The 27,976-nt window shown below is 41.3% G+C and overlaps 1 protein-coding gene across 12 annotated transcripts in view; it reads left to right on the forward strand.

The window, feature by feature from the left end:
• The window catches only part of TENM4 (teneurin transmembrane protein 4), a 1,542,144-nt gene that overhangs the window by 1,442,491 nt on the left and 71,677 nt on the right, over positions 1 to 27,976 (forward strand). For all 12 annotated transcript variants that reach the window (XM_064720073.1, XM_064720105.1, XM_064720113.1 and 9 more), the window contains 2 exons: positions 6,798 to 7,014; positions 20,410 to 20,529. In XM_064720073.1, coding sequence (XP_064576143.1) covers positions 6,798 to 7,014; positions 20,410 to 20,529 — 337 coding nt within the window. The remainder of the gene's footprint in view (positions 1 to 6,797; positions 7,015 to 20,409; positions 20,530 to 27,976) is intronic.

Consider the following 27,976-nt stretch of genomic DNA (forward strand, 5'->3'; position numbering starts at 1 on the left):
ATAAGTAAAATTTATCTTTGCAAAGCACTGGAGTAAAATCCATTTATTCCCCAAATCCAGTTCAAGTAAATGGAGTGTCAGTCCTCAGCTCAGGAATTGGATCAGAACATCATTATTCCTGTAAAACCTTTATCAGCACAAACGTCCACGTGAACAATAACTTGTTTGAGCAAGTACTGAGCCATTCCTTTAGAGCCTTCCTCTAAACCAGTTTAGATTAGAACTGAAAGAGTAAAACCTGATTTGCTCAAGGGTAAGACTAAGACTTCGTTATCTTTACCTTTGAGCATTTACATTTAAAACCCTTCCCACCAAACTCTCCCAATAATTCATCCAAAAGCATCACAGGACAAGACAGTGTCCCCACAAAAAGTGATAATGTTGCCTGATGAATGGCACAGAAAAGGAACTGAAAGATAAGAACTGGATGAGGTAAGAGACACGATTATTTGTATAATCAGTGCATTTTATTCTTTTGTTGGCAGTGGAAATTCTCCCATGGGAGACAATGGGGTTTTATTGTTGTTTTTACTTGCTAGTTTTGCTTTGCCTAATACAGTTTCTCAGAGAGGCTCATCCCATTGCAGTCAGTGACAAAAAGTGTCATGGTCTTTAGCAGGAGCAGTCCTTGAGTTTGTCATGTGTGCTATCCCAGATTCACCCTAATCAGGCTCCTTAAGCTCACCTCCCTTTGCCTGCCTGTCTGCCTGGGGCTCCCAGAGTGCGTCACAGTTCACAGAATGCTCTCTGTGTACAAACAGGTCCATCCCTACCCATGGCCTGCCTGTTCCAGCCTGACACTCGACATGCAGCACCTGTCAGTCCGCTTAAACAGATAATAACACCTCTGGCTGCAGGTTATTTGCATTCTGTTGGTGATGTTAGCATGAATGATTTTTGTTGCAGCATCCATAACTCTGTAGAAATGCTCAATTATTCAGTCTCAGCCAGTTAAGACACTGCCCATTAAATCAGCCAACACAATTGTAGGGCCATGAAAAGTCACAGCTAATTTGAAATTTTATTAGCTCTCAAGACCAGCTCTTAGCTGATCTTGTTTACTGCAGAAGCAGTGTCTCAAAATCAGGCCTTTGCTTCTGTACAAAGCTCTAATCCTTGACACCTTTTGGGTGCTGCATGGCAGTGAGTGAGGAACTTGGAAGCTGACTGCACGGGACACGAAGGAGAAATGAGACTGCTGTGGGATTTGTGAGCACTTTGCAGCCAGCAAGTGCAGCAGCTACTCAAGGAGAGCAGGGACAGCAAGTAGCTCCATTACTGCTGAAGAGTAATTATTTTGCAGGAATTTTAAAATATCCGGTTGGTTTGGGTGGATTTTTTTTTTGCATTCATCATACAGACAAACGTCATAAAGGACGTGACTTTCAGAAAGTGATGGGTCATGAGCAGTGTTTGAAAGCCAAGTAATTTTAGCTCCTCTAAAATTTGGTATCCAGGTGACTATTTGTGGAAGGCAGTGTCGATAAGGAGTATCTTGTGAAATTCTTGAGTGAGGTCAGCATTTCCATCTGTTGTCATTATTTAGTGTTGCTGTCTTGATAGTCAAAGTGAGTGTTTAAAGTCAGTTAAAATCAGTTGTTCTCCAGCTGGCATTATGCAAATGTTACACTCATTAGGCCGAAGTCCTGCTCCAGGAAGACACAGATACCTTTGGTGTTCAGCCCCTTCCATGAAACAATGCTCCCATGGAGAAAAAGCTGAGCATACATTGCAGATACAAAACTTTAACGAGAATTGTGGTTATTTCATTGGCTTGTGCTGACACTTCAGAGCCCTTTGAGACTGGAACAGATGTTTTGTGAACAGAAAATAAAAAGACAGTCTCTGCTCCCAGGGAGTTTACAGTCTAAAGTAGTAGTTTGAAGGGCTCACTAATGGGATTGGTGGATTTGCAGTCTTTAAGGGAGTCAGAGCTTCATTCTAAAAAAGAATTGCAACTCCACCCACAAGATGCAAGCTAGATAAGTCATCCCAAAATAAAACTCACTGTATAGTGATATAAAGAGTGAAGATTACCTGATAAAAATGGTCTTGGTCCCCTAAAATACAATGTTGGCTGAATAAATTGGAGCTGCTTTATCCTCAATGGCAGAAAAGAAAGGGTTTCTGCTGAGCCCAATTCATTTTGCTTCATGTCCCTCTCTGAAGGGAATGAGCCAGGGCTCACAAGATGACCTGAAAAGGTGCCATCCACTCTGCTTTATTCTCTGATTACTTGAATCTTAGTGAAAGATGCAAACCACTGAACACATTATTTACCAGATGTGACAGTGTCTTGCCAGTGGCTCCCTTTTCACAACAACAGTGGTTTGATTCACCCCATGGAAACTCTAAGATTGCAAAAAGGTATTTATTTCAGGCTTCATGCAAAAGAAGTCGGACAAAAGAGTTTGGGTTTGGTTTTAGCAGGACTGTCAAAGGATATATATGTGTATATAGAATGCATAAACAGTCTCAAAGATGTAAAAATTCCTGTTGCTTGGAAATCAGAAGGAACACAAGAGATGTCTTAAAATCTGGCTTAGTGACGCATCTCTGAATTAATTTGTTAATTGGAAGGCATCCATGATTGAAGATGTTTCTGTAGGGATCCCTTGGAATTGGTTGTTGTATCCAGCCCTACTCAGCATTTTCATTATTGTCTTAGAATGTAGTTTACTTCTCTCCTGGTAAAATTTTTAGGTCACCTAAAGCTCAGTATGGTGGTAAATAATGTACCCAGATCATTTTGACACAGAGTGATCTGACTCACATCACTGCAAGGTCACAAACAAAATATATCATAATGCAGCAAAATGCAAAACAGCCCTGGGAACAAATAAAGGATGTTATACTGGAGTGTTGAGAGATTCTTGAGAAGCAGTGACTCAGAACAGGATTTTGAGGTCACTGGAGGTAATTGTCTCAACATGAGTTCTCAGTGCATGGCTTTTGCACCTTCACCTTTGCGAACCTTAGGAGTATTGAAGCCCAAAAATTCTTTGGGGAAGAGGAAGTGGTCTCTTTTCTGCAGCCAGTATTGCTGACACAGTGCTGTGTCCAGTGTTGGTGTCCACACATAAAAGATGTGAAATTACTGGAAAGAGATCAAAGGATGTCATGCACCAAAACATCCAGTGGATGGGAAACAAACCTTAAACTGGGAATTTTGTTCTTCCTTAGCTGTTCAGAGAAAAGATTTGAAATGGATTGTTGTTCTGTGTGGAGGTACTTGCACATGGAAAAGACATCAGAGCATGCAGGGTGGAAGGAACTATGGTAACTTTATGGACAAAGGTCAGACAAGACCAGTTGTGGGATACTGGAGTTAGGCAAATCCAACCTTGAAATATGACACAGTTCCCTAGCAGTAATTAAGCATTTCAGAATTTTATTGAAGGAAGTGGTTGACTCACTGTAATCAGCTCTCTTTGGTATATGATATATTTTTCTAAAACACAGGCTTTAATCCAGTTCTGGGTGGGAAAAAAATCAACAGCCTATGGGTATAAGAGGTCAGACAAGCTGATCATAGTAGCCTTAAAACATATGAATTGCAGTAATCCCCCTATGCAAGACTTTAAACTTCTCGCAGAGATAATTTAGCAACACATTTGTTCTCTGCTCTGAAGTGCCATGGTCATATTACAGTTATACTTAATTAAGGAAGCTGTCGCTTTTTAAAACCAAGGGCTGTATAAAGGCGTCCATAACTAAGAACTTACTTGCAGCCTACCTGTGCACTGGGAGCTACTGGAGTTAGGAGTCCACATGCAGGGGATGGATCTCTGTAGCTTTGCTGCTGCTAAACTTGGGGTGCAGAGGGCATTGACCCCATGTTCACCTTCCCCTGTTACCTGTCTGAAAAATTTGCAGTGATCTCTAGTGAAAATTCACCTGTATGCTTTATGGATTTCAAAGGTGTTTTGAATTACAACTTCATATTGTTTTGTTGAATTGGACAGTTAATGCCAGAGTCATGGGTCAGGAGCTTCTCGCAAATGTCGCTTTATCCTCACTCTTCTGATGGATCCAGTGAGAGATCTCAGGGCATGAAAAGTCATAGCTGTGTACATTGTCGTTGTATCTGCTGACAAGTCACTGTAGGGTACCACTTGGATGACTTTTGGACCATACACTAAAAAACCTCAAGAAAACAGTATGCACATGGAGACATCACTACTTAGGATCTTGTAGATTAACTCATGCTGTTCTGCATGACCCAGACAAAAATAGCCATTACATTTTCCTAAGCTAAAGAAATGCTTTGTCCTGAAACTGTTTTTAGTATTAGAGGGAGTTGAGTAGCTAAATGCCATTTCAGCCCTCAAGTGCCTTCATGAATTTAGGACATCAGTGACAAACCTTTCTGGTGTAGTTTTCTTCAGTTTATTCCATTTAGGTCCAAAACACATTAGTTGAAAGTCTTATCTGCAGATGAGTCCTCATCATTCTCACCTGTTCAAAACATTGTCCTCTGCCTCTATTCTTCAAACATTTATCTACAGTTTCCTGCAAAGACAACATTTTCTTGCTGTCTTGCAGCTTCAGGCCTCAAAACACATTTCTGATGCCTAGAAAAAAGACAGGTTAATGAAGAGGTATGGTACTGCTGGTTTGCCGTCCTTTCAGCCAAGTGTCTGTAGCCTTAGAAAACATTATTATTGGGTGAGAGAAAATGACATTTTATCTTGCTTGAAACTGTAGTCATTATAGTAACAAGGCTGGTTTGTTGTTTGTTTTTCTTTTTTTTTTTTTTTAGTAGGTAGTTGTGACTAAGCCTGTTGCATCTAAGCCAGTCTGTGTTCTGTGAATGGTCTCTCAAACTCCATCTGAGATTTGACCTTCCAGAATCCTACCGATCTAATCATCTGCAGCAAGCATTTTTTTTAATGGGCAAAGAAATTCTAATTAGTTCTTTTTCATTATCACTAGTCATCAAGAGAAAAGGCCAATGGATAGGTTTAGTGTCCAAGATGAACATTTTTTGTAGCAATTTTGTGAGGAGTTATAAAGATGTAGAGATGTTAGGACAGACAGAGGTATGGGTAACAGATGGGATTTTTCAAAGCACTGTTGCTGGCTTAATAGTGCTCCCATTATCATTAATGGCAAGCGCAGAGCACTTGTAGAAATGACCCAGTGTCTGTGTCTGTGTGTGTGTCTACGTGTGCACAGAGCAGGTTCTCATTGTCTTTGACCTACTTGGAAGCTCTGGGAGCCCCTGCCAGGCTTGTTCAGCTTTCTGTGTGTGAGTAACCACATGAAAGATGATGTCAGTGATTCAGTGATGTTTTAAACACTAAACTGTTCCAAGACTGGAACAGGTATAACTCAACAGAATCCAAGTCCATGATGTGTGAGCCATCTTAAGTACTGGAACAATGAAAGATGAGATTTCATCCTATTTATATTGCAGTAAATACAAAGTAATGCCAATAACATTAGTGAAAGGACTTCTAATTCATACTGGTAAAAATGGGACAAAATGGAAGCTCACAAACAGTAATAATAACAAAATGACTTGTTTTAATTTACTGTTTCTTTGAGGTAAAAAAATCCATTATCCTGAAAACTAAAGCTTTCATCCCCCTTCAGGAGGGCTCTGCCTCTCAGGACAGTGTTGCTCTCCAGGCACATTCATTTCTAGCCTCTCTGCTGGAGTTGTTAGTAGGATGCTTGCTGTAAAGGTGGTGTCTGTGACATATGGAGCTCTCAGCAGCTGCACAGAGACCAACCACTCATTTCACATGGGTCTGGGAACAGCCATCACATGGTAGTAATTTTCATTCCCTGTCAAACTGTCTTGCTTGAACTGATGAGTTGGAAGTGAAGGGCTCCGTATCCCATTACCCCAGAACAAAAACATCCAGTTCCCTTATCTGATTTAAAGATCTGTCTCTACTACATGCTAACAACTTTTATTGCTAAATGTGATGCTTCATCAAATCTCTTTTGAGCTTTTTTTGGTATTTCTTTTCCTGTCACTGCTTTTTACTGTGCTGTTTGCAATGAGCAGTGGCATCTCCAAATGAATGGGGCATGTTGCTATGGCGGTGGGAGGGGGAGTGGTACTGTCTGCATTTCATGGCTTGACAGGTATGCAAACCCTTATTTTACTGGAGTACACTCAGCAAACCTTTTCATGTGTGTCCACTGCTGTTATTGTTGTTACTATTAATTTAATGGTGCTGAAAGTGCAAGATTTATATCCTGAGAGTTTGAGGTCATCTGTTACTGTGTTGGTATCAAATCAATGTGACCAAGGTCAAAAGAGATCAAACCTTCCCAGCAAAATATCCTATACTTTCTACTCTATTTTACTAAGTTACATGTATAGATCTCTCTGCAACCATGGTAGATACCATGGCTTTATTCACTATTCAGTCCTGATGAAAGCAAACCTGGTAGCTTTGGTGTGATGTGATTATTAGAAGAGGGGTACAGAAGTTGTGTATTTTGGCAAAAAACCCCACAACAATCTTTGGGGGCTCTGGAGTTTGTTATCAAAGTGACTGAGTTGTGGAATGGCACATCCTAGGATTAATCTAAAATATGCTTTTTTGACAGCTCAGTCTCATATATGAGTTTTCATGTATTACATACTACTGCATATTTATGTTATGTATTAATGTGTATTTTGAGTTTCTTATTGTGACTTTAAGAGAACATGCCTTACTCAATGTTAATGAAAATCCACATTTCTCTGTTGTCTGCACTGGAAGGAGTTCTTGCAACCTGAAGTCTGCAGCACTCCATGTTTCCATTGCTCTAAAATGTTCCTTACCCTTCTGTAGATGGCCTGGTGGATTGCATGGACCCAGACTGCTGCTTGCAGCCACTCTGCCACGTTAATGCTCTGTGCCTGGGCTCCCCGGACCCCCTGGATATCATCCAGGAGACACAAGCCCCCGTCTCCCAGCAGAGCTTGCATTCCTTCTATGATCGAATCAAGTTCCTGATTGGCAAGGACAGCACTCACGTCATCCCAGGGGACAATCCTTTTGAAGGCGGGTAAGTGAATTTTGGAGTTGATTCAGTAAGTGGTGAAGCATAAGCCACTTGGCCATTTTAAGACATGGAAGGGCAACAAGATGCAGAATAATGAAAATTTTTTAATGAAGTAGGTACTTGAAGACTTTTGTGGCTGAGGTAGTTCTGCTGACTGTCTCTTCGGCTACAATTTCCTGCCAGCCAGTATGGCAAGATGCTTCTCTTCCAACATATATGAGCAGTTCCATGTTTGCTCACTTTCCTTATTTCAAGGAGTGAAAGGTATCCATTCAGCTCTTCTAGATGAAGTGATTGACATTGTGCACAAGTATCTCCTAAAGAGCAGAGACAGATCTTCCTTTGACAGAGACAAAAGAGAAGGAAACTAAAATTTTGCAATCTATAGTGTGAATATTAGAGACTTCAGAAGAACTGAGGAAAATCATACCATCTAGAGATGGCTGTTAGAGTGATTTGCAATATAAGCAATCAGGTTGAATATAGATTGGTTTTAAAATCAAGAAATTCTTTATAGCTGCAGTCATCATCAAGAAGCAGGAACTGGGAAACAAAACATAGTAGTTCACTTCTGTGACTGCATCTCAGGATTTTGGTTAAAGTATATTCCTGTCTGTCAGGGCTGATCATCCCTGAAAATCATTTGTTGTAGCAGGGTAACTGGGGTGTCAAATTCCTAGATCACTCAGTGTCTGCCCTGAATGGTGTCTTTCAGAAGTAGTGACCCTGATCCTAGAGGTGGCTGTCAGCACATAGGTTTGAACTCTGTTGAGCTTCACCCAGTCATGAACTGCTTACTTTCAGCTTTCCCACACACAGCAGTTAATAGGTTGGCACTGAAAATACCCAATCTTCATGTTTGTGTGGGTATTTATTTCAGCACTTACATCTCAAGTGGCCTCTCAGGCCCCTCCAGCTCTGACTTAATGCTTTTCATGGAGGGACACTGCCAGCATCTCTTGGGTACCAGCTCCCCATCAGCCTGTTTTGGTAGTCTACAGGCTGACATCATCACAGCAGTGTCAGGAAATTGGCCTGGTGTGATAATTGCCCTGATACTTGTTGCTTCCAAGGTCGTCAGGGTCCAAGAAAACTGACAACAGTGACTCAGATTATAACTACTTTTATGTTGCAAATAGTTGTCCTTCGTTGGCATTCTGAGGATCACAGGTACTGGACAGAGATTCAGAATTCAAAATGAGCACCTGCTAGCATAAATGTTTGTCTGGTATGTAGGTTACTGGAGTGAAGGAATGCAAAGATTCAGATCGATAGGAAGGGTTTTAATGACTGCTCTTGATTAAATGCAGTGGAAGTAATAAAACTTGTTCTACTTAAGTTAGGATGAAGAATTATACAGAGGTAGCAATGATTTATGAGGTTTCTATTCCCAAATTAGCAGCATAGGGTGTGTACCACTAAATGTGGTCTACAGATATGTCACCTCAAGCTGGGATTGTATTGCATCTCTCAAGTTAAGTATCTTGATTTGTAAGAGTGATTGCAACTAACATTGAAGAACCTCAACAGAAGGTATATTTTTCCCTGAGACAGCACCTGGTCCAGACTCATGAGAGTGTTGGGTTGTTGAAAATGCCACTACTCTTTTGGGGCTTTAAAAGACATCACATGTTCCTGTTAGTTCTTAAAGATCCTGTAGATTTGGATAAACTCAACCATTGCAAAGGTTTTCTGCTTATTTGGCCTCTCTCTGTAGTTCAGTTGCTTGTTTCACCTCCCAAAAAGCTGGATCTTTGAACAGCTCCTCTGGTCACCCTGGAAATGACAGTGCTTCAGCAGTAGTCAGTGACTGATATGTGGGAAAGCATGGTCTGGGACAATCTGGGACCCAGTTAGTCTGGACAGGCAAGACTGCCTGTTTTTGCATGTGTGGATATGCCCTTTATTCAGTAGCATTGTCACTGAAACTTCACCAGTTGCCTTTCCAACAGACAGGTGATAATATCCCTGTTATCCATGGATCCCTGCTCAGTGTCTCTATAAAAATCACAGCAGCCAATGGGGGCAAGGTGAGCTGTTTTCATCACTCCTTCCAGCTGCTGGCTTAAAAGTTTGTCTGACAAGAGGGAGTTATTCTTATAGAGGGCTCCAGCATCCTGCTTTAGGACAGCCCTCTCCTGTTGCTGATGGGATAATTCATGAAGTCATCTCCTTCTTGGTGTAGATCAGGACTGTAGACTGCTGTTCGTGGAACTTCCTATATCTTTCTGTCCCAACGCCATCGTCCTCATGGAGTAGGGTTGGAGTTGGATCCGTGTCATTTGCTGTGAGCAATCCCCCATGAGCAGGCAACACAGAGGTGGCGTGGATCTCTGTGTCCTATGTGTCTGGCATCCTGCATGGGCACCAGAGGCACAGGCACACTCACCATTCAGGTCAGGAACTGAGTGCTCCTCCAGGCTTCACTAGGTCATGGCTGACCGATTATCACCCTGGGAGAACTGGGGCACATTTGCATCCCTGTCTGGCCTGTGCGGAAGTGGCAGCAGCATGGAGGAGGTGACTGAATATCTCTGCAATATATTTCCTGAGCTTCAAAACTACAGCTAAGCCACTCTTCAGAGAGAACAGCCATGCAGATCACCTAATGGATACAAATAAATGAATGTCTTGTGACAGCTAGCCTTTGAGTGAATTTATTATTGAATTACACTCTGGCTTCTTAAGAACAAGCTGAGCTGACAAGCTCTCTCACCAGTGCAGAAGAAGAAGAAAGACAATGATAAATTACCCTGATGGATAAAGCCAAAGACCTTGTCTCTTCCCAAATACCAGCAATTATATATTATTCATGTTTGGGAAGAAAAAATAATCATTACCCATATTGAAATGAGTGTTTATGATGATAAAGCAAGTAGCTAAATTAAATTTTGAATGCGCAGAATGTCTTTTCGCATCATTTTGATGAACAGATAACAAGTACTCCTCTACTATTTGGTCATTTTTGTATTGATTCTGAAACCACTTACTCTTACTGTTAGCTTTGTTGTTTTTAAGCCATTCTTAGTTGTCCATCACCATAAGGAGTAGCACAAGATGCAGTGGTGTCAGTAAGTTGACTATAAAGTAGGATACCTGAAATATTTGTTCTCTTTTGAGGGTTCATAAAATAGCAAGAACAGTCCTGGTCCACAGTCTTTTATGCTAAGTGATGGCATGGTTAAAGTACCTCAGAAAACCATGTGTAGAATTGGCACTTTTGTAAAGAGAATTTCAAATAATTCAATTTTGAAGTAACTGTGTTTTATACCCCTCCTTTTTTGAGACAGATTGTGTATATCTACTTGCTGCCAATAATATCAACCTGCTCTGATTACTTGGGCAGCTAGAAATAACCATCTGAGTTACATGAAACATCAGAGAGCAGCATTTGTTATTAGCTGCAAGAGTAGTCCCCGATTGCCCTCAGGTCAGTAGTCTGCATAAAAAGTTGGTTTTGATGATTTAAAATTCTGATCAAATTAACTTTGTACATTTTTTTCCCATTACTGAGTGACAAGGCATCTGTAAACATGTCACTCAACCTTCCTGTGTCCCTTCTGTGTGCCAGGCAGAACACTGTACCTTACAGATCCAGGTGGAGAGGGTTACACAGCACAGTTAGAAACTCAGAGAGACAGGTATGCTCTAGGCGCTCATGTGCACTGTTTTACTGTGAATAAATAAATAAATAAATGGGGTTTAGTGACAGAGTTAAATTGCATTGGTCCCAAGTCCAATTAAAATCAAAACTGTGAATATTGATCATGGCCAAAGAAGAGCTAAGAAAATAGGGGGGATCAGAATGTTTTTTAAGAATGTTTTGGTAGTCCTTCTGGTCACTCCTAAGTGATTTTGAAGAACATTGCTGTGTGTTCTTAGTATCCTTGAGGGAGTTTGCCCAGAGAAGCTGGGGCTGCCTTATCCCTGGAAGTATTCAAGGTCAGGTTGGATAGGGCTCTGAGCAATCTGATCTAGTGGTAGGTGTCCCTTCCTATGGGAGGGCATTGGAGCTGGATGGTCTTTAATGTCCCTTCCAACACAAACCATTCTCTGATTCTATGCATATATTCAAAGCATCTTCTCTTTTCTTTTCACACATTTAGTCCCATTCATGGAGGGCTGTGGGTTCACCCCAGCAGATCTTTCTGAGGTTTCTTCCCAAGGAAACCAAGGTGCTCTGTCTTTTCCATATTTTTCCATCAAGAAAAGTGTGACTTTGATACAGTGACCTAAGAAACACTTCTTTAGTTGAAGACAAAGTTAGAGGTCAAAGAACCGAAACTTACCAGGTGTAGCTTTAATCCTGATGATTTCTCCTGAGCTGGCTAGTCCAGCCCATGGCTCTGGTCCAACTCCAAGCAGATGCAGCTCCCTTCACCAGCAGGAAATTCTCTGGGTCAGATGCGCCCACTGTACACAGACACCCAGAAGCAATGGGGTGGGTGGGACAGCTTGGTTAGGACAGCTTGGAATGCTGCATCTAAAACTTTGTCATAGAGATTAAACAGCATCCAGTGTTCTGAGGGTGAGCACTCATGGCACAGCATGGTACCTGTATTGATGGAAGCAAGGTCATATTTTTCCATATTTTAGAACAGGCTAACACAGCAAGTCTTCAGACCCTTTTCTTCCTAGCATTATTGTCTTCCAAAGGCATCATTCTTCTTTTGATGCTTTCTACTCATATGAACTCCTTATTAGGTACAAGTCATAGCTTTTTAAAAACTTACTGTTTTTTATTTTGGTAATTAATCCCTTCTAGAGGAATTAAGAGCAAAGCATACTTTTAAAATGTACCTTTCCTATGTACAGGGCTTATTTTCTTTACCAGTGTTTGCCCTCTGATTTTGAGTTTAGCATAACATTATTCCCATATAATAAATTAATGCAATATATGCAGCTACTTACATCAACTTTGTGGAATTTGTACCTGCAAGACTTAATGAAAGTAAAACTCCTGTCCATATTTATGTTCTTTTCCATGACATAGATAGTGTAACCATGAGGCAATTATATTCCTCTTTTGTAACTGTCAGTAAAAGAAATTTCGCTGGACTCAATGATCTTCGAGGTCTTGTCCAACCTTAATGATTCTGTAATTCTATAAGTCCTGTGTACAGTCATTAGAGAAACTGGGCTGCAGCTTTCTAAAAATGTTTCTTAAATGTTAGATATTTATGACAAAGCACAAGGGAAGGAGTAGGATCTTCCTTGTGTGATTTGGGCATGCTTGCAAGGCCCAGTGAGGCAATTGATAGAAACAATGCACCATCCTGCACCTGGAATTAAAAGATCTCAGGTGATGCCTATGTCCCAAGGAGCTCTTCAAGTGTGCAGAAAACAGATCATTAGGAGTTTTTTTCATGCTTGCAAGTTTTGAAGGCTTGATATTTAAGTACCTCCCAGATTACAGTGGTACTAATGTGCAGTTTTGGATTTAGGAGTCCAAATGGTGCACGCATTCTCTTGGATCTGCACATGGATATTTGATTAAATATTTATTCAGTACTTAAGTTACTGTCCTCTGAAAAAAGCTGCCATATCAGAAAGAGTCTGTCCTTTGAGTGTAGCATTTATTTGCTAAATTGGTTAAAACCTCCTATATAAAAAAGCAGTTTTATAATCCCAAATATAAAATCTTTTGTATTTTATTGGACATTTTTTCCCTAATTCCTTTTGATCGTTACAAATCTATCAGACAGCTTATATGTAGTTAAAGAACTTCCCCTATGATCATCAAAGGAGAGATAATTTTGTAATTAACCTGGAAATAATGTATTTTTCCTCCTCTTCTGCTTGGTTTTGTTTGCCTCAGATTCAATGAAAGGCAGTGCTTTTATTTCTGTTCTTCTGCAGAGCTGAATATGTGGCCAATGCTTACAAAATAAATACCAGATGTAAAATACTGTAATAATACAGAGCTGCTAAGTTCTGCAGACATTTTTAGTGAAGACTTGACATGAATAAACTATTCATCTCTGAAAGTTATTGCAGCATAAAGTCTTTATCTCTCATAGAAATAATAGCTGTAAAATGACTTCTGAAAAATCATGAAATAAGCATAATTCAGTATTAGGTGGAAAAATTATCTTGTACCTTATGTACTACTAGACATTTGATTTGGATTGTACAGACCTAAAAAACTATGAGTGTGATTGTGTTTCTTTAATACCTTATGCAAAGCAGGAGTGTTTCTTTGGTTTTACTGGAGAAAAGGAGAGAGTCATCAGCTCCTAAAGCATTAGTCAATCACACTGTGAGTAAAAGGATTCTTCATTGAAACTTCGCAGTAAAGCACAGCCCAACTTTATTATGTGTTGCATTTCCTATAAAGCTCTGTTCTAAAATACTTTCATTTAAACAGTTGGAGGCAGTTTTATAATTCCACTGATGTCATCAGCATCTTTTCCTCTGCTGAGTAGCCTTCCCATATCCCTTACCCTCCCACCTTACAGTTATAGTTCAACTGAGAAATCTTGAGGTGTAAAAATAGTGAGTCAATGAGGCATAGAGACACAAGATGTTCTAAATGGCAGGAGTGGCATCCAAGAGTGGCCAGATTGCTTGGCAGATCAGAGAGGAAGATTGGGCTGTCATAAAGATAAAAGGACACACATCAAGAAGGTGAATAATGTTCAATTCCTGGGAGAAGTATTCAAAGCAATAAGGGCCTGAGTCTTTCAAGAATGGAGCCAATAGGGAATTCTTGTGAGAGCAACGATCATGGAATTTCTAAGAGTGGTAGGAGGTCCTCAAAGGATATTACATTTTGTTACCAAGCTGTCATGCAATAAATATACCTCCTTTTCCTTTTGGAGGAGCTACAACCAGCAGTCACTAATGCTGCTAAAAAAAGATGATGCCCAAGGAGATGTTAAAGAACCATCAGTTTATAAGTCTTCACAGAGCAGAATGGAGTCAGGTGCATACAGTGGGAAGCCTAAGAAACTGAGCAATTGATCACAAAACCAAGTGCTTGCATGTATACTAAAAATGTCAGAGGAAGAGCACTCACTGGATTGATACTGTCAAGTTAGACCAGATCTAAAGAGACAGTAAGAATAAAATCTGTGTCTAGAGATGTTATTATAAATATTGATTAATAAGCACTTCTTTTTTGACTTCAAAAACCAACTTCATTAGCCACATCTATAAAAGTATCTGAGCATTATGTAGCTTTTTCCCCTGTCCTTCAGGCAATTTAAGTAATGGGTTTTCACTGGAGCTTTTCATTCACTTGGCTTTGCTATTTCTTTCATAGAATATGTAAATACTGTAGAAGACTTCTTGCAAAAGGTTAACAGCTAAGGACCATACCCACATAATCATCAGCATCTCCTGATCCTTTAGAGATGAGATCTGTTTACCTTCACTGAGTAGGTAAAACAAACAGGGCAGGTGCAGTTTCTTGCTTCAACTTAGAATTGGCTTTCTTTTACCAATTCTGTTCAGAGCTCTTAAAATCTTTGCTCTTTGTCACCGATTCTCCTTCTCCAGGGTCCCTGTTCCATCAGTGGCTCACAAAGCAGAGTGGCAGGATCTGTTCCAAGCCATGTCTAAGTGTCAGTGCCACTTAACAGGTCCCCTTATGGGATATGGTCAAATGTTAGTGCATTTAGTCCCTTTGTCACATTGACACCAGCATTCTGGTGCCTCCCTTAGTGCAAACTCCTTAGATGAGCCTATTCAGTTATTTAGAATCATAGAATATTTTTGGGTGAAGGAGACCTTTAAAGGCGATCTAGCCCCTGCCATGAGTAGGGACATCTTCAACTGTATTGCGTTGCTCAGAGCCCCATCCAACTTGGCCTTGAATGTTTGCTGGGATGGGGCAGCCACAACCTCCCCATACAGCCTGTAGAGGTGTTTTGCCATCCTTATCATAAACTTCTTCTTCCTTAAATCTAGTGTAAATCTACCTTCTTCTAGTTTAGAATCATTGTTCCATGTCCTATTGCATCAAGTCCTGCTAAATCCAGCAGGATTGTATCCCAGCTGCCCAGCATGTGCCAAGCCCTTTCAGCAGCTCACTTGTGCTGTCCATGATAGTGTGGGATTCTTTCTGCATGAGTCCTCTTCAATTTTAATTTCCTATATAAAAGTCTGCCTATTTTCTTTTTAACAAGGAGACCTTCAGAAGGATCATTTGCATTCTTTTTCCTTACCTTAGTTCCTTAATTCAGATGGCAGCTAAGAGCAGTACATAGGTTTTGACTTTAAGCTTTTCTTACAACTAAACTGAACTAAAAAAGTCAGACAGATTTACTCAGTTCAAGGAAAGACTGTCAGGAGGTTTTTCTCCACAGTTAAGAGGCGAGTGGGAAGGGCTGTTTTTACAGACGGCTTTTGAGGGAAATACTGCCACAAGCAATGAACTTGAACGTCTCTATGTTCTGATCTTTCCTCTTCTTCTTTTGTCCTTCATCTGCCAGCTCAGGCATTTTCTGTGTGTCCGTGTGTTTGATCATGATGCCCTTAGCTTTTACCTGGCATTCTACCAAGGCTGCCCTGAGGTTGTTTGACATTAGACAGGCGCATTCAACCCAAAATGGACGAGGTACATTTTGCTTTATCGTCTCTTCCTCTCAAGCAAAAAGGCCACAGCCAAGGCTAAAGACAAGAGACTGACTGTAGTACATCTGCACTTCTAGGCACTTATCAGACTGAGCAGATCACAGATGAATGCCATGAGAATGTAAAAATCCCTCTGCAAAGGGATTATCACATTACTACAATTATTCTTCTTATGTCTCTGTAAGGAGGTGATTCTTATTTTGCAGGTGCAGTAAAGAGACATAAACAGACCAGCTGACATGACTGGTGTCACACGGAAAGGCTGTAGAGATCATTTTTCATTAATAACATTCTTCCCAATGAATTATAACTTTCTGGATTTTTGTTCTGTGGAGCTCTGTTGAAATTTTATCCTGAGGAGAAGGATAAATCCTATATATATGCATATATATTTATATATGCCAATAAAATATTAAAGTGGTAAGTTCAAAAATATTTCTAATGTCAAATTAAAATATTTGTTATTAATGACTTGGGTGAGGATGGCTAAGCAGTCATGATAACCATTTTCACACATTGAAACCTTTAAACGAGAATGAGGTATGTGGGAAGTATTTTGAGGAGCAACAGAAATTAATCGGAGTGAGATTTCCCATGTCACCTATCCTCAGTCAAAGCAAGAATATACATTTCTTGCAGAAAAAGTGGGATTGAGGATGCATGGAATTTTCTTCTTACAATGAAAAATGCTTAACAGAAACAGTATTTTTCCCGTATTTAAAAATGCCAAGCACACTGTCATCAGAAAACATCTGTGACTAAAGTGCATTGGAAGGACCAGTGTCTAGGTTGTGAGACACTGGATCAGAGTTAGTATTAAAGACAAATCTTTAACGTGCTCCCATGAGGTGAAATGGCTTTTGTGGAATTTACTTTTCTGGCTTCTGCTCTAAGGCTGGTTTGGTGTGCTTGAATTTTGTTGACAGTCTGTCAAATTTTATTTGTCTCTGAGCAATAGGAACGTAAAGGCATCAGAGTGCCCCTGCCTGCTTTGCCACTGTGGCCCAGATCTTAGCAGAAAGACTTAATTTAATTTTCTTGGGAATAAAGGGTAACTTCACAAAGCAACAGTGTAAAATTGTCTGATACACCATCTGGCCTCGTAAATAGCATTTTGACAATGATTTGGTCTTTCAAACAAGTTTTTATGACAAATAAAAAAAAATTAAAAGGATAAGTCTAATTAAAGAAGAGGAGAAATGGAGACTGCTTTTCCTTGTAAAACAAGAATCTATACAGTCTTAAGTAACAGTAGTGAAGGACAAAACAAACAAAAAACCAAAAATCAGAGGCAATAGGTGGACTCTGGTAATAATTTATTGAAAAGATGAGACTCAGGCTACAAGAAATTTAATTTTGTTCAACTGCAGAAAACACTCTGAACTAGCAGGCCTGGACTGATGGAATAAATCTCTTCTATTAACGTGAGAGATAATTTTATGTAAATGTATTTGGAGACCTTCTAGCAGAGCTGAGCATCTTAGCAGTACCACTTAACTTCTTTGCAGGGTAATTGCATTTAGACCAAGGTCAGCTGAAGGAAATAGCTGACTAAATTAACATTAACCAGGATCCTGGGGGGCTTGGGGCATTGTAGACACTCAATCTTGTCTCCAGAAAGGACATGTTGACACTAGAGAAGCCAGCTGCTTCCAATGCACTGTGTTTTATTCAAGTGGGGCAAATTTTATCACCCAGGGAAGTAGAAGATTTGAGACTCATCAGAGACAGTCTGGGCTTGAGTTTTCTTCCAGTTTCCATCTCTATCTCTTTTAAATGGATTCAGATTCATGCATCTTACTCCATCTTCTTTTTACTGCTGTGGGTTGGGAATGATGTCCCCTTAGTGGTAACATCTTTCCTTAAAGCATGGAAATAAAGCCATGGTTACAGTCCTCAGGAGGGTGGGGATGCAGCTGGGTTTGCTGACAAGCTGCTTCTCTGAGAAGAGACAGCCTCCAAGTCCATGAGCACATAGGTGTGCTAGAAGAGTTGGATGAGTGCTGGGAAGCATCATCCAGGATAGGAACTGAGTCTCCTTCCAAAATGCATTTGCTACAGCTGCCAAGGTGAGAGGAAACTCGCTGTTTGCCCACCTTGTGGTGGTGCTTGTAGAAGTAATTGTCAGTGATATGTAATGGAGCAGATGCTTGTGGATATAAAGCACATCCCTGGTTTACTGAGCCAAGGGTCTAGGCCAAGCTGCTTGCACTGTTACTTAGAACTTTAAAACTGCCTGGACGTGTCTTGTGTGTAGGGCAGTAGGAGAGACACCTGCAACATGTATGTTTTTCTTTACTTGCTTTGACCCCTTAGAAGGAGAAAAAAAACAGGTGGAAGTGTTCTTCTTGGATTCACAGAAATGTATGATCTTGTTCTTATTATTTTAAAACATTTGTAGTTGCACTGTTTACTTGAATATGTGGTACAGAACATCAATTCTTTTGTACTCAGGTGTTAGTATTCATGAAAGAGTTTGCAGTGATTCCTTGTCTTCCATAAAATATTCAGCTCATTTGATGAGAAACTGAGAGAAGGAAGTTCCAAACCCACTCTGGTCTCTCTGAGGCATGGAAAAGAAGATGGGGCAGAGTGGAGCAGGTCATGAAAAAAACTGAGAAACAAGAGCCCAGGTTCTGCTGTTGGCTCAGAGATGTGCTCAGACATGTTCACTTTACACAAAAATTGCACTGCAGGTGGTGACCTGTTGACTTCATTGGGGTTATTCCAAGCATTGACATTTTTCCAAGCATATTTCATGGCATTTTATTTTGAGTTATGCTCTACCTGTGTGTTAGAGAGTGATGTGCATAATACTGTACTGGATTCTTGTTTTCCAGTTGTTATATATGGAAAGCTGAGTTAGAGCCCTTAATGGGAGAAGCAAAAGAAATATTAAGGATGTTATTCCCCTCATTGGCCCTATCCCAGAAAATGTTCAAGGCCAGGTTAGATGGGGCTCTGAGTAAAGCAGTCTAGTGGAGGGCAGGCAGTTTGGAACTACATGGTCTTTAATATCCCTTCTAGCCCAAACCATTGTAGGATTGTTGGATTATTAGCTCCAAACTTGGTCCAAGTCTTTTCCTACATGACTCCTAAGAAGTCAGTGATGATACATCAGAGAAAACTCAGTGATATAAAAATAATTTCCAGTATCTAATTTTCTTGTGACCTATTCCAAAATTACATGTGAATATAGTCACAACTCAGATTGCAGACAGATTTTGGTATCGCTGCAGTAATTTTTGATAATATTGGAGCTCTCCATTTAGATCAGCAGGAATTTTTTTAAGACTCCCTGGCAAATGGTCTGCTGTACTGTGGAATGTAAAAATTGTGCAGCTTTTATTAAATAGAAGTTATGCTTTATCTCCTTGCATTATACAATCTCAGATTTTTAGGACTGTAAGAAAGTAACTGGCTCTTTCCCTAATGATGTGTGTTTATGAAATCATCTTTACAAAACATTGCAGAAATCATCCTTTGCCTCAGTGAACCAGCAAAGCACCATTGCTCCGTTGAAGTGCAGCTGGGATGATTTACTCTAGCTGAGATCTGGTTCTGCACCTGGAGAAACATTGGCTTTCAATCTCTGCTCTCCAGCAGGACAGCACTTAGAAAAATTATTCATTGGGTCACGTTAGCGCACTGACACTACAATTTGCTGTTGCTGCTCAGAAAAATAGTTACCTTCAGCCAAAAATTGGGTTCAGACACTCTCACAGACATGTGATGTTTTGTCTTTATGGGAAGCTTCTAAGGTAGCAATGTAGTAATGACTTAGAAGTCTGGAAACAGACTTTGGAATGAGAACCAAGAAAATTTGTCTTTGGCTTTACTGCAGGTTTTCTGACTGACCTTGGACAACTGAAAATCATTCCATGTTTTATTTTCTCTCTCTGTAAAATACCAATCTGGCTGTATTAATCAGTGTTTGTAAAGGTCCTTGAAATCCTTAGATAAAAGAGCATATTATAGATCACAGAGTAGTTGGAAGAGATGTAGCCTATAAAATGGTGCAATCTACCAAACTTGGGAAGAAAAAGAGGGGAAGAAAAAGCCCATCCTATTAGTGTGCTCAGCTACACAGGCAAATTGTAAGGAAGCTTTCTGAACCCAGCAAATTTTCTGTCATGGTTTTCCCAAATGGGAAAGAAATGAGCTGCCAAGCCTTGGTCAGGATCTTCTGGGGCTTTTGTGCCTTAAATATGTCCATGTACTGCATGGTAATTTTCAGCTCTCTTTGATTTAAAAATACACCTTGCTTTTAATTAGGGCAATACTGTTAAGACACTACTGGCTGTTAGGAAAAGGTTCATCACTCAGAGGCTGGTTGGGCACTGGAAGAGGCTCCTGATGGAGTGTCGTGGCACCAAGCCTGCCAGAGTTGCAGACGTGTTTGGACAACACTTTCAGGAACGTGGTATGATTTGAGGGCTGTTCTGTGCAGGGCCAGGAGCTGGGCTCAGTGATCCTTGTGAGTCCCTTCCATCTCGGGAGATTCTGTGACTGTGTGAAATTCCGGTGTGATGTTGTAAATCCTACAGAAATTTATACTTAAGGATATGCTGCAGCAGTTGCTTTCATATAATAGGGTAATTGTAAACCTCACTTTGATTATCCAAGGTTTTTACACAATGCCTGAGAAAGCCTTCAAGGGCAGCATCCCACCATCAAAACACATGGTATGACCTCCAGCTTTACAGGTTATAAAGGCCTTGGCTTTCTAATCCATAGGAATTCCTAGCCACATCAACAGAGGAAGAAACTGCATTTGTCAAAAAAACTTACTATTTCTTATTATTTTTCTCTTTCTTGCAGACATGCATGTGTGATTCGAGGCCAGGTGATGACAGCAGATGGGACCCCTTTAGTTGGAGTGAACATCAGCTTTGTCAACAATCCTCTGTTCGGATACACAATCAGCAGACAAGATGGCAGGTAGGATGTCTGTATGGCACTTACAGTGTTCAGGCAGCAGTAACAGCATTATTGCCATGACCACTAAAGAGAAACTTTTTCCAAGAGCACATTTATTATTCATGCCTTTTGAAGATGTTGGTGCATTAATGTTGGTTGTTTTGGGGCTGCATCTGGCTGGTGACTGATCCCCAGTTCTGTTCCTTGCTCTTCAGTTCCAGAGCCAGTCTTGTTCAATGTATATATCAATGGCCTTGGATGCAGGAGTTGAATGCACCATTAGCAGGATGCTGATGGTACCAAACTGGGAGGTGGTCTTGATGCTCCTGAGGGACAAGAGACCTTGCAGAGGGATCTAGGTACATTGGATCATTGGGCTGTGATGAATGGGATGGATTTTCAAAAGTCAAAATGCTGCATTTTCTGCACCTGGAACAAAGTAATACCAGGCACAAGTATAGACTGAGACAGGAGTGGCTGGAGAACAACCCTGCATGCAGGGATCTGAGGGTGCTGGCCAGCAACAGCTGAATAGAAGCTGTTAGAGCTGTGTGTCTTGCAGCCAAGAGGGCAAACCCCAACCTGTGGTGTATCAAACACAGCATGACCAGCCAGTCAAAAAGGTGGTTGTCCTGCTGTATCCAGTGTTGGTGTGGCCACGCCCAGAGCCCTGCATGCAATTCTGGGCTCCATAATTTAAGAAAAGTGTTCAGGTCCCTTAATGTGTCCAGAGGGCAAGAAAGTGGTGAGAAGGCTGGAAGGAATATCCTGTGAGCAGCATCTGAGGACTCTGAGTTTTTCTAGCTCAGAGAAAAGGAGACTTGAAGGGTGTCCCCATTGCTTCCTAGAGCTTCCTAAGGAGCAGGTGTGGAGAGGGAAGTACTGAGCTCACCTCCTTGGTATCCACTGATAGGACTCATGGGAATGGTTCAAAACCGGGAGAGATTTAGACTGGACATGAAGAAACATTTCTTAACTGAGAGGGTGCTTAAACACTGAAGCGGGCTTCCAGTTAAGCAAACTTCCCTGTTCAGCTATCCAGAAGCCACTCACAGCACCTGAGCTGGGACAGAGGTCCCTTTGTAGCCACACTCCACACTCACACAGTCACACCGGGGTTGCTCACCCACTAGACCTCAGGTGTCCCATAGCAGTGTCTCGTGTCGAGATCCCTAAAACAATTTAATCTTGGTACAATAACTAAATAACAAAAGAGCCCAAGCTGCTGCCTGCAAGGAGGGACCCTGGTCAAAGGAAACCCTAGACTTTTATCCCTCACAGTCCAAGCCTGGAGTTGTCAGCTCCTGTGGTCTCTCCTTGAGGCTACTTGGCAGTTCCCTGCCTCTTGCCTCAGGCTTTGGCTTGGCCTCCTACCCCCCAAGGAGCTCAGCTGCAGCTCACACTGTAGATGCACACCAGGCTACCAGCACCACGTGTAACCTCAGCATTCCTAGAGGCATTCAGTGTCCTAAGCCTGTCAGTGTTTTAAGAGGCAAAGAGGCATTTGGACAATGCCCTTAATAACGTGGTTTAATTTGTTCAGCCCTGAACTTGTAAGGCAGCTCAACTTGATGATCCTTGTAGTTCCCTAACAAATGAATAGCCTCTTCTCTCTCCTCCTCTCCTCTCCTCTCCCCCTTCCTCTCCTCTCTCTCCTCTCTCTCCTCTCCTCTCCTCTCCTCCCTTCCTCTCCTCTCCTCTCCTCTCCTCTCCTCTCCTCTCCTCTCCTCTCCTCTCCTCTCCTCTCCTCTCCTCTCCTCTCCTCTCCTCTCCTCTCCTCTCCTCTCCTCTCCTCTCCTCTCCTCTCCTCTCCTCCTCCTCTCCTCTCCTCTCCTCTCCTCTCCTCTCCTCCCCTCTCCTCCCTCCCTCTCTCCCTCCCCTCCCCCTCCCTCCCCTCCCTTCCCTTCCCTTCCCTTCCCTTCCTTCGAACCTCCCTTCCCTTCCCTTCCCGACCTTCCCGGAACCTTCCCGGAACCTTCCCAGAACCTTCCCCCTCCCCCCTTTCCTTCCCATTATTTATTATTATTAATTTAGTGATATCACGTAGAATCTTTAGCCAGCAATTTGGTAATGCAGTGCCCATGCATAGAAAAAGATGTCTCCTGCTCCCAGCAGATATATTCTTGTTAATTCATGTTGAAATTATTAGGAAGTCATTAAGATTACGGTTGTGTTAGAGGCAGAATCTGAGCAATCATGCTCAACCAAAACAAAAGCAGTGCAAATTGGGAATGTCTTTCATCTTATCTTTTGTTTGTCAGTGCTAATTGGCTCCCTTTCTTTTAAGAACAAAAGCGTAACAGAAGGGCTTCCAGCTGCATAAGCTCTACATATTGACTACTAACCACTAGCACTTGGGAGAGGATTTATGGGTTTTAGCACCTCTCTAATCCACAAGTTTCATTTGAGTTGGCCAGAGAAACAGAATTGTAATGAAAAAGAAGAACATGTGCTAGACACGTGTGCTTGATGCTGTCCGGTTCACACTCAGGGATGTTCACACCTACTGTAACACTGGTGGGGACTGGGAGGCTTTCCAAGCGATGCTCCAACCCTTCAACGATATGACAATAAAATGCAGATGATAAAGAGACATTCCAGAAAGAGGACACCCCTGGAGCTGGTGTCTTCTTATTGCCACTGGCTTAGGCATTGCTGCAAAAAGGAGAAAATTTGAACATTTGTGCTTAAGGGTATCTTTGGAAACCTTACTGAATCTACTTTGTGGGAAAATGGGATCCAAACCACACTCTCATATTTAGCTTGCTGTGTATGGATCAGCACAAAATCTGTATCCAGTAGAACAGATAAATATGACTAAAAGATTGCTGGATTTTCTGCACCTGGAACAAAGTAACACCAGGCACAAGTATAAACTGAGACAGGAGTGGCTGGAGAACACAGTGCCTGTCATAACCTTTTGTTCTGTCTGTCTGTCTGTTTCCTTGTGTGTGTACAACACCCAACTGCTGTATGTAATCATTAATTTAGACTACAAATACTTTGAGGAAAGAAACCATCTCTTTACATTGCACTTGTGCTGTACCTAGCACAGAGGGGCCCTGTTGTAACTGGACCTCTAGCCAGCAAACATGAAAGCTAAAGGGACAGAGCATGGAGATGACTGCTGCCATCCAGGCTCCAGACCTTTGTAATATTCAAGCAACTATTTCTTTGTGATTCTTCAGTGGTGAGAGGTAACCCCCCCATGCTACAAATCTACTGGCAGTTCAAGCTAGGGATGCTCCTTCCATGCTCTGTGCTTCCCAAAGTCCAGCTGAGCAGGGGCACAGGGCAAAAAGCAATGCAGCCGGAGCATCTGTATGCTCCACCAGGCTTCGGTGGACTCCTGGTTCCTTGGAGTGGCTGCCAGCCTCCAAAAGCTAAATTAGTTTCAAGGAGCTCAGGACTGCAGCTTGCTGACTCAGCCCCCAGCAGATACCCAGCTCTAAGTGATAAAAATGACAGAGATCAGCTGTCTCAGAGCAAGGAATCTGTGACCAAGTGGGATTAATCCTAAAGCTGTGATTTCTGTAGGCAACTGGTGGGAGTCAGCGTATCCCCTGACTCTGTGGTGTCAGCTCTTCTGATTTCACTTTCTTCACCTTCCTCTCAAGGCAGTCTGCTTCTACAGAAACCTGGTGCACAAACATCAAACAAATTATCCAGCTGCAGTGCTGAGCCTCCAGAATAATGAATATACCTCCCAACTTGGCTAAGGGATACATGCAGGTATTTTGTCAAATGAACAGGCACATCAGTGCATCTGTGTACTCTGTAGGCACTCTATGGACAAAAACCACTTGTCCATAAATGGACAAGTTAAAGAACACCAAAATTCATGGAACCCAATGGTTTGGGCTGGAAGCAGCCTGAAAGATCCTCTGGTTCCAACTCCCCTGCCATAAGCAGGGACAACTCCCACTCGACCAGGTCACTCAAAGTCCTTGAAATCCATCCTTGAGTCCAGTGACTTCCTCAGTGGTCTGTAAATTACCTTGAACTATATAAGACCATTCAAGCTAAAATTTGGCAGGGCAGAAAATGTTGTCAGACATCCTGATTTCTAACCCCAGCCTCTGATTTAGTGGGTACAATTAGATGCATCTCTTGACTTTCCCAGTCCAATGAGCCAGCCAGTGAAAGAGAGTTAATATTTACTTGTGTTCCTTACTGATTTTTCTAGTATTTATTTAATGCCATATGTAAAGCACTTTCCAAATCATGTAAAGAATTCATGCTGTTCCAGTTTCTATTATCTTTTCTATGGGTTTGAGTATTTTTTTTTAATAGGGCATGTCTCATCAGCTTTTGTACAGCAAAGTTTTCATGTGATTGGGTCAACTTTGTTTTAAGGAATTGATGCTCTTAGACAAGAAGCAGGTCCTCCTGAACTACAGCAGCAGGCTGCATGCAGTCCAGAGCATTCCCAGTCATAGAGGGTCATCCCTCCCATCTTTAGTGTCATTCTGGTTTGGAGAATAAATGGGAGCACACATGCAAGCAGTTACCTTGTTCCAGGGGTCATGAGATAACTGCATAAAACTCAGCAGGTTTATTATTTGGCATATTCACCATAGGAATATATATTCTTGAAAATGTGCACTGAGTTGCCTTAAATTGATTTAGTAAATCAGTTTACTGATAGCAGGGAAATAACTGGGGTTTTAAAGTAAGGGACTTTAAAGATACAATTGCATCAGTTTAGCTAGATTGGTTTCTAAGCTGATTTTGTCACTCCAGGTTTGGGGGTTTTTGGGTTTCTTTTTGGCATGATAAAGTCTCCAAATGAGTAAGAAAAATTTCAGTTTTAGAATTACAGTGAGGTAAATTTTTCACCTCTGTAAGGGGACTCACTTTATTCCAGGTCTCTCCTATAACATTGCTCAGATACAGCCTGAAATAGTGAGACCCTGGTCCTGTTTAAGTCACATTACTTAGACTCAGCAAAACTCCTATAACTTCAAGGCTTGCTTGTGTTTTTAGCCTAATTACTGCGCCAGAGACTTTGTTTATATAACAGGGCATGAATTTAAAGTGACAACTCTCAAACTACTCTGTTGTATGCATTTGTGTAAAGCAAAATTAACAGAGAGTTCAAAGTATCAGTACTGGATTATAAACCACATTTTTGAATAAAGTTTCACATTTTATTAAAGTGATAGTTTAAAGAGGCTGCAGGTCCTCAGTATCCCTGGGTGTAGGAACACAATAAAGCAGCAAGTAAGTCTCCAGACCTTTTCCATATTGCATTCAGCAGCCTTTGCATAGCTTTTTCAGAAATACCAAAAACAATGAGCTTTCAGAGAAGAGACATGAGAAAGGGTTACACTTTCCTGTGAGGTTTTTATTTTTTGAGCTGCTTTGGATAAATAGATAATTTCATCCTTCAGCTTGTCTCTCCAGGGTCTTTAAAGAAAAACAACAAAACAACTGTACGACAAGTATGATTTTTATGGAGTGGTAAAAAATACATCAGAGATGAGCAGCAAAAACAGAAATAAAATTATCTTATTTCTTCAATCCCAGGACAGTTTTCTTTTTGTTAAATGTAATTTCACTGAGAGAAACTGGGAGGTGTTTTCCGTTTGTTTTTTTCTGCTTGATTTTGGGTTTACCTTTTGTTTAGTTCATCAAGATAACTTGAAAGCTGCACCCTGGGACTCTGGGAAAACCAGCTTGTGAGCGACACCGCTTGCTAAAAAATACTGCATGGTTCTGTTTTCACAGCTGCTGGAGCCTGACTTGGAGGTGGTGCTTTCCCTTCTGCATCCTGTTTTGGGGATGCAGGAGAGGCCAAGACATTTCCCCCCAGCAGATTCCATCTCTGATCCAGGCTCAGTGAAGCCAAAGGGATGAAACAGAGGTGTTTGCAAATAAGACCTCTTCCAACTTGCCTAAAAACTTGTTGAGAATCATTTGTAATGTTTATTTCCTCCCTCCTGTTGGCCCGTTCAGTGCCTGGATCCATGCAGAGCAAGCCTCTCCCTCCCAGCTGAAGGAGTTGCCAAATGCTAATTGACTGTTAGAAACATTCACATCAGGGTAAAAACGTTGTGCAGCTTTGCTGGCAGGAACCAGCAGGTTACTCCTGAGGCTGCAGCCAGCCAAGCTCCATAGGTCTGGGAACATGATGCCCCAACTCAAGTGGTAGAATAAATATGGCTTTGGCTTTTTGAAGTGCTTTCCACTTCCTCTCATGGACTCAATTCAACATTCTTTAATGAATAACCTTTTCATAATTCTGTTTCCTAAATGGCACCTCAGTCCATAAACCATGAATTAAAAAAGGTTCCCCCAAAAAATTCCTTGACAAAGACATTTTTTAGAAACAGTTCATGCCCATTGTTTCTCCTCTGGGATTTTTGCACCCAAACTGAAAGCCTCACAATTAATTTTAAAAAATAATTTTTAGATAGTTTTTTCACCTTCTTTCTTGCCATGTATTTACAAGGTGCATCATCTGGCTTTGGGCAATCAAGAGTGTTTCAGATCCCAGTTCTCATGCAGAGATGCACTTAAGCTCGTAGCTCTTTAAGCACATGAGCAGCTCTGCTGAAACCAGTGAACCTGGTCACATGCATAAACTCTCAGTGAGAGTGTCATACAGCAGTACCAAGCATGAAAGTGAGAAGCAGGGATGAGAAAACTTTCTTTGCCTGAAGCACATGTTTGGCATTGCAACCGAAGAGACAGTGAGAAAAACACAAAGGAGCAAAAACAAGAGGTCGTCAATTTCTGTTGAAGTCCTTTCCTTTCTTACTTAACACCTCTTTTTTGGGTCTAAGCATAGTGGATATATCCCTGTGGTACTTGATAAAATCTCCATCTGTGACAAGATGTGAAGTTTAAATACAAAACTAAGAAAACCACCAGAACCTTACCCAACATCTTTACATCCAGAGGATGAACATTTTTCTAATCAAGGTTACATTCTTTCACACAGCTCTGAAGGGTTGTCTGTTATCCAACACTAACACAGGCAGATAAGCCACTTGGCAGGAGGTAGCTTAGGGTGAAGTCAGAGACCACAGGCAGTGATTCATCTGCACTGCTCTAAATGTTTAAGAGTCAAAAAAGATGATGTCCAGAGTGCTGTGGCACACAGACACCCTGCACTGTAGGTATTTCTAGTAGACTAGGTTCAGTCCATGACTGTGCTCTCCGTGTTCCCTGGGTTGCATTAGGCGTTAGTCAAGTTAGCAAGATGCCAAGAGACAATTCATATGGGGATATGTCAGAGAAACCTCTTTCCAAATAGTTTATTTCATCACGTGAATTGGTCCAGTCTGTGCATTTGTTTGGATAATCACAACTTAAAAAAAAAAAAAAAGTAAATGAGTATATATGGCCAAAATAAGTTGGTGCTAGAAAAGCACCAACAAAGATAAACATGTTTCAAAAAAGGGATGGGTGTGATTTCAGTATACATGAGGACAAAGAAGCTGAGCTTGGACTCCTGCCTCCA

This window comes from Zonotrichia leucophrys, chromosome 1 (assembly GCF_028769735.1).
Source record: "Zonotrichia leucophrys gambelii isolate GWCS_2022_RI chromosome 1, RI_Zleu_2.0, whole genome shotgun sequence".
NCBI lineage: Eukaryota > Metazoa > Chordata > Aves > Passeriformes > Passerellidae > Zonotrichia > Zonotrichia leucophrys.